Source organism: Nematolebias whitei, chromosome 2 (genome assembly GCF_014905685.2).
Source record: "Nematolebias whitei isolate Nwh7 chromosome 2, NemWhi1, whole genome shotgun sequence".
NCBI classification, from domain to species: domain Eukaryota; kingdom Metazoa; phylum Chordata; class Actinopteri; order Cyprinodontiformes; family Rivulidae; genus Nematolebias; species Nematolebias whitei.
The window spans coordinates 13279314-13285700 of record NC_056499.1 but is presented as its reverse complement, the minus strand read 5'-3'; the positions used below and the strand labels follow the sequence as shown (position 1 = coordinate 13285700).

The following is a 6387-nucleotide window of genomic DNA, read 5'->3' as shown; positions in this document are numbered from 1 at the left end:
GTTCAGGCTGGTCCTTGTCTAGAGGTTCAGGCTGGTCCTTGTCTAGAAGTTCAGGCTGGTCCTCACATGAGTTCAGGTCTTAGTGTTTTTAAGTCTCTGGTAATATAAGAGGACTTGTTAATGATATTTAAATGTTTTTATTTCATGTCATTATATTTTACTTTTGTTTTTTTAGGGTCTCTTGCGTTTGTTTTTTTTTTTAATTGTTTGTTTTGTGAGCAGAACAACAGTTGTTTTTAAGTGTTTTACTGAAATAAATTAGACTTGATTTAAAATGTAAATACTGCTTATATGATTAATTTTTTAATTAATAACTGATTATTTTTTATTAATAACTGGTTACTTTTTCAATTAATAACTAATTATTTTTAATTAATAACTGATCGTTTTAAAATTAATAACTGGTTAAACTTTAAATTAATAACTGATTGTTTTCCTTGTTTTAATCACACACTGAGCAGTTTGTTGAACTCGATGAGAGGAATTTGTTTGTTTTTAGGGAAACGGTGACGAGGAATCTGTCAAAAGCGTCCTAACGTCTCCGGAGAACCGGATCCTCGTTAAGCGGATGCTGATTAAATGTGCCGACATCTCGAACCCGTGCCGGCCTCTGGAGCTCTGCATCGAGTGGGCCGGACGCATCTCCGAGGAGTATTTTGCACAAGTAAAGAAAGAAAGAAAAAAAAGAATTATCTTTAAAATGTACAGTTTCAGTGAAAAAAAAAATCAGTGCGACTGTGATGAAAACTGCTGACGAAACTTTAGCTAAAATCTAAAAGAAGAAAACAGCTAAAGAAAGTAAATGTTAGCTAAAAGACAAAAGTTCCAGAAGGCTTGATAAAAATTAAACCAACAACACAGAAACTATATGTAAAAGATATTATGTTTACCAAAAGCTGTTAGTAACAAAAGTCTAGCTAAAGGCAAAGCTAAAAGCTAGCTATAAGCTAAAAGTAGCAAAAATCTGGCTTAAAACAAAAAGTAGCAAAAAGATGGCTAAAGCAAAAAAGTAGTAATGGGATAGCTAAAAGTAGTTGGCAGTTTAACATCTAAAAGTAACTAAAGGCTTTATAGAAGTTAAAATTACTTAAGGATAACAAAATGCAAAGAGTTAACTGAAAATTATAAGCAGCAAAAGATTAACTAGAAATTAAAAGAAACAAAAACCTAAAGATAAAAAATAGCAGAACAATAACTAAAACTTAAAAGCAGAAAAAGGTTATCTGAAAGTTTTAAAATGCCAGCTAAAAGTAGCAGAACAGTAACTAAAAGCAGAAAAAGGTTAGGTAAAAATAGCAAAATGCTAGCTAAAAGTAGCAGAACATTAGCTAAATGCTAAAAATTAAAAGCAGAAAAAGGTTAGTTAAAAATAGGAAAATGCTAGCTAAAAGAAGCAGAACAGTTGCTCAAATCTAAAAGTATCAAAAGCTAGCTAAAGGCAGAAAAATGGCAAAAGGCTAGCTAAAAGTAATATGCTGGTTGTTAAACATAAAAGTAGCAAAAGACTTGATAGAAGATAAAAGTTACAGAATTATAACTAAATACTAGCTGAAAGCCATAATCATCTAAAGGTTAGCTAGGAATTAAAAGAACCAAAAATAACCTAAAGTGAAAAGTAGGATAATAGTGGAAAGCTAAAAATTAAAAGCAGCAAAAGGTTATAGCTAAAAGCAGAAAAATGGTATGAGTAGCTAAAAGCTATAAGTAGTATAAAAAAGGCAAAATCCGAGCCAGTAGCTAAAGAAACTTTAAGAGAACGACATTTTTGAAGGAACTGAAGAGATCTGAATTATTTTTAGGAGAAAATATGATGATATGATTAATATATTTGTTTGGGATTTGCCAGATTAAATAAAGGTTAACAATAATAACATTAAATATTTTGAAAAAGGTAAAGATAAAACGTAGCTGGATTAAGAAATAACTGTGAATGCAGACTCTGCAGTGATTATGGAGTGTTGTCTGTTTGTATTTTCATGTTTCTCAACACGTGTTGTTGTTGTTTGTGGGGCAGACGGATGAGGAGAAGAGACAAGGTCTCCCGGTGGTCATGCCTGTGTTCGACAGAAACACCTGTAGCATCCCCAAGTCCCAGATCTCCTTCATCGACTACTTCATCACGGACATGTTTGACGCGTGGGACGGTGAGACGGTGGCGCACAGTCCTGCCTGAAGTTCCTCGTATCAGTGTTCGTTAACAAAACGTCTCCTGTCCTCTCCGCAGCCTTTGCAGACCTCCCCAACCTGATGCAGCACTTGGACAACAACTTCAAGTACTGGAAAGGTCTGGACGAGCGCAAGCTGCACAGCCTGAGACCCCCCCCGGAGTAGGCCCCGTCTGGCCCGGGCACGCCGCGTACCTGGGCGGATCTGCTTTCTCCCGCTGGGGCGTCGCTCTCCTCGCCTTTACTGTCCAGCTTCTGTAGCACGCCGAGCGTCCACGTGTCCATCCGCACTGAACTCGCAGAGGGACCCCCTCACGTCGCGGATGAAGCCCGTCGGATGACCGCTGCTATACGAAGACGCAGCGTCCTGTGAACCTCTCGGGCCATTTCCTGCAGCGTGGCTGACTGAATGAGCGCCGCACGGGGAGCTCGGCAAAGCGTCCATCCTCCGATCAGCGGGCAGGCGCTCCCGTCTGCCGCGAACGATGATGTTGGGAGTCAGAACTGCTCGCTGGCAGGAGTGGATGGTCCACTTCAGGACATGGAGTCACCTTTGACCTCCTCCTGCGCTCCTAGAGTCCTCCATGAAAGTACACTCCACTGCTTCTCTCTTGGTTTTGTTTTTCAGGCAACATGTTCACGTGTCCTTCAGAAACACTTACAGTAAGTTAATGTGAGATGGTGGAGGGGTGGGGGGCGGTGCTTCCTTTATGGGTGGAGCTTTATTCTAGGCCCCCGCTGAGAAACAAAAACCTCAACATGTAGAACGTCCGTATTTAAATACACATTATTTTCTCATTTTTTTTACCCATTTTTTTCTATATTAAATTCCATAAATGAGTTGGTTATTAAAATAAATCAGTTTAAACAGGAAAAGCCAAAGCTAATGAAGACAAATACTACTATAACTCTTAAAAACTCACAATTATTAGTCCTATTATTAATCATTTTTTATGTTCATATCAAGAGTACAGGACCGGTTTGATTGTGGTCTTTTGTTTTGCACTGGAAGTGTCTCAGTGATTTGTCCAGGAACTGTTGCGTTGAAGAATAAGCTGTTGCTCCTCACGAGTGTGTGTGTGCGTGTGTGTCCCTGACTCTTGGTCTAATGCTGTAAGCCTCCTCACGTTTGACAGCAGCAGAGATACGTGAAAACACTTTGGACTTGAAAAGTTTAGTTCCTGTTTTCCTCCCAGACACATTTTGTATCTGGTTCGTCCTACTGAACAGACTGCCTTATTTTGTACAATATTTATACAGCAACATCCCACTGTGCAGCTGCAGCAGACATCTGGAGCTTTTCTTACGATGCAGCCGGAAGGTTACCTTCGAGCAAATCTCAATATTTTTATAGACGATGAATTTTACACTGGATCTGCAGCAGACGAGATCAACTATTATCTGAATACCTGTGAATGAGGAGTGAAGCAGGACGAGTTGTCTATCACTGTCATTCAGCAGTCTCCTAGAGGCTGGCTCGAATTGATTTTTTTTTTTTTTTTTTTTGTTTTTGGTTTGTTTTTGGATCAAATGCCCTTTTTTTTTTTTTTTGGCCAACAGTCCAACGTCCTCTCTGCACAGGTTTGAGTAAGATCGTTTGGTTTAAGGCTGGATTCAGATTAGGATACTAATATATGTTAAAGATTGTTGCTTCTTAGGAATATTGCCTCTTTGAACAGTATAAAAACATCCCAACAGCTCAGCCAGGGGTGGTTAATACGATGCATTAACCACGATTATTTTTGGTTTTCTCTCAAACGGCAGAATTGTACGCTCAATCAGGGGATTTGTTTGCTCCTTCTGATCCACGTTTTGGTCTGAAAGCACGGGGGGAAAAAGAACATTAGAAATTATTCAATGAAAAAATAAAATGTCAAATACATCTTCGCTGTAAAATGTCTTTTCTCACTCGTTTGAACTAAAAAATTTAACCGTCTTATTTCTCATTTTTACAGGGTTACACTTTAGGGCTGTGGTCCTTGGTTCTTGTCCTGGAGGGCCACCATCATGCATGTTTTAACTTTTCCTGCCCTTCAGCAGCTCTTTAAGTTCTGCAGAAGCCTGTTGACGCAGAGAAACATCTCAAACATGCAGGATGGTGGTCCCCCCAGGATCAGGCCTGAGGACTGGTCCTTCAGAGGTGCCTCCCAAAGGTTTCCTGCACCGAGAGCTGAAATATCAGAGCAGCTTTAAGCAAACTGTTGGTCGTCTCTGGTCATAATAGAAAGCATTTAAACTTCCATCGAATCATTTTCTTCCTCCTCGCTGTGGTTGGGTTGCAGCGCTAACAGAACCAGGAGGAAAACCCAGACCTCCCTTCTGGGGGATTACAAGGTGTTCCCAGACCAGAAAAGATATTCTATGTAATCCCTCCAGAGAGGAACAAGAAGGAGGAACAGATACACAATGGCAGGTCAAGAATCGCATGTTAAGATAGAAATAGTATCAAATGAAAACTATTCAGTTTTAGCAAATAATTAAAGGAAATGAGATCAATTTGTCCTCTAGTAGTCTAAGCTTAAGGCAGCATGACAAGCCAACACTAATTAAAGGATTTATCAAAAAGGAAAGTCTTAAGCCCAGTCTTAAAACTGGACAATTGCTAGCATCACTCAGCCCCCCGTGAATAGCAAGCGGCCACCAGGGCACTAACAAGCAGTTGTTAGGCTGATTGTCCTCCGTATGCATGTGAACAGCGAGTTCTGGATGTCATCAACAAACTGGTTGATCCACTATGACAAGGGGCTATTTATAAGAATGAGTTTGTTGCAGCTCTTCAGACTGAAGTCTTTCAGATAAAAAACGAAATGTTTCAACAACAAGAATCCGTCCAGAGGACCTGACTCAACCTTGTTAGAGTTTATCTCAACTAAAATCAACTTTCTCCTCTGAGTCAAACTACTTGCCTGATTTCTTCATGCAGAGCTGTGACTTAGTGCTTTAAACGAGTAACTTGTGTCCAAACTTAAACAAAATACTTGTGTATAAACATCTCTTCCAGCTATTTTTGTTTGTTAAAAGAAAAGAAAATGCACAATTTGAACATTTTTCCTCTTCATTTATGAGCATTAAAGTGTTAAGTAATAATTTCTGTTGTTAAAGATGTCAGATTGCAGCACATCTGTAAATGAGAGGGTTCTCTTCAAAGAGAACGAGGGCTGTCGTCGTGTGCACTAATGGCTGAAAAGCTGCCGTTTCACTCAAAAAACACGACCCGTATACACGGCCTGAGTACCTGGGACTCTTAATCCTGATGGCAGGATGAAGCGAGAGATGGATCGACAGATAGGGGCCTCTTCCACAGTAATGAGGGCGTTGCTCCGGTCTGTCATGGTCAAGACAAAGCTGAGCTGAAAAGCAGACCCATAACTCTCAAACCCAGCCGGTCGAAGCAGATGGCCGCCTGTCCTGAGCCTGGTTCTGCTAAAGGTTTCTTCCTCCTGAGGGAGGTTTTCCTTTCCACTGTCGCCTTCATGTTTGCTCAAGATGAGAGTTCTGCGATGGAGTTAAAATCAAAGCAGTCTGCTCCTCAGATAAATAATGTTAAATTATTATTTTATATATAAATGTTTCTTTTAACTTATTTTTACATATGAATGTTTCTGTTCAGTGCCCTGGGACGACTTCTGTTGTGACTTGGCGCTACATAAATAAACTGAATTGAATTGAACATCATTATTCTAAGAGGGGGACAGAACACGGAGGCCTCCGCCCCTGTTTAATGATGGACAGGTTCTTTTCACAAAGATGGCCTCCTTTACTCCTCTCTCAATCGTTCCTCTCTATCCAGGATGTGAACATCTTCATCCCTGAACGAGTGACCGCTGATCTGCAGATGAGTGTAGACCGCAGAATCCTGGCCTGATGATGTTGATCTTCTGTGCTGGTCCATCCTTTTGGCCAGTGGCTGTTTAGTTTCCCTGATGTAAGACTGATCACAGCCCTCCTGACACTGAACATCATACACAATATTACTCCGTTTGTGCCGGGGGACTGGATCTTTGGGATGATCCAGTCTTTGCCGTAATGTATTTTGGGGTTTTAAAGCCACTGGGACGTTGTGTTTAGAAAATAAACGTCTCAGTTTCTCTGAAACTCCTGCAATATACAGAATGACCACTGGTCTGGGTTCCTCCTCTTGATGGCTGGCTGGAGTCCTGTTTGGGTTTCTTCTCTGCTTTCAGGAAGGCCCAGTTAGGATATCCACACTTTTCCAAAACCT

At 40.4% G+C, this 6387-nt stretch overlaps 1 protein-coding gene across 1 annotated transcript in view; it reads left to right on the top strand.

The window, feature by feature from the left end:
• Positions 1-2331, top strand: part of pde8a (phosphodiesterase 8A) — a 63061-nt gene extending 60730 nt beyond the window's left edge. The window contains exons 15-17 of the mRNA XM_037693187.1: positions 500-664; positions 2015-2144; positions 2225-2331. Of these exons, the coding sequence (XP_037549115.1) occupies positions 500-664; positions 2015-2144; positions 2225-2331 (402 nt within the window). The remainder of the gene's footprint in view (positions 1-499; positions 665-2014; positions 2145-2224) is intronic.
• Positions 2332-6387: the final 4056 nt, after the last annotated feature.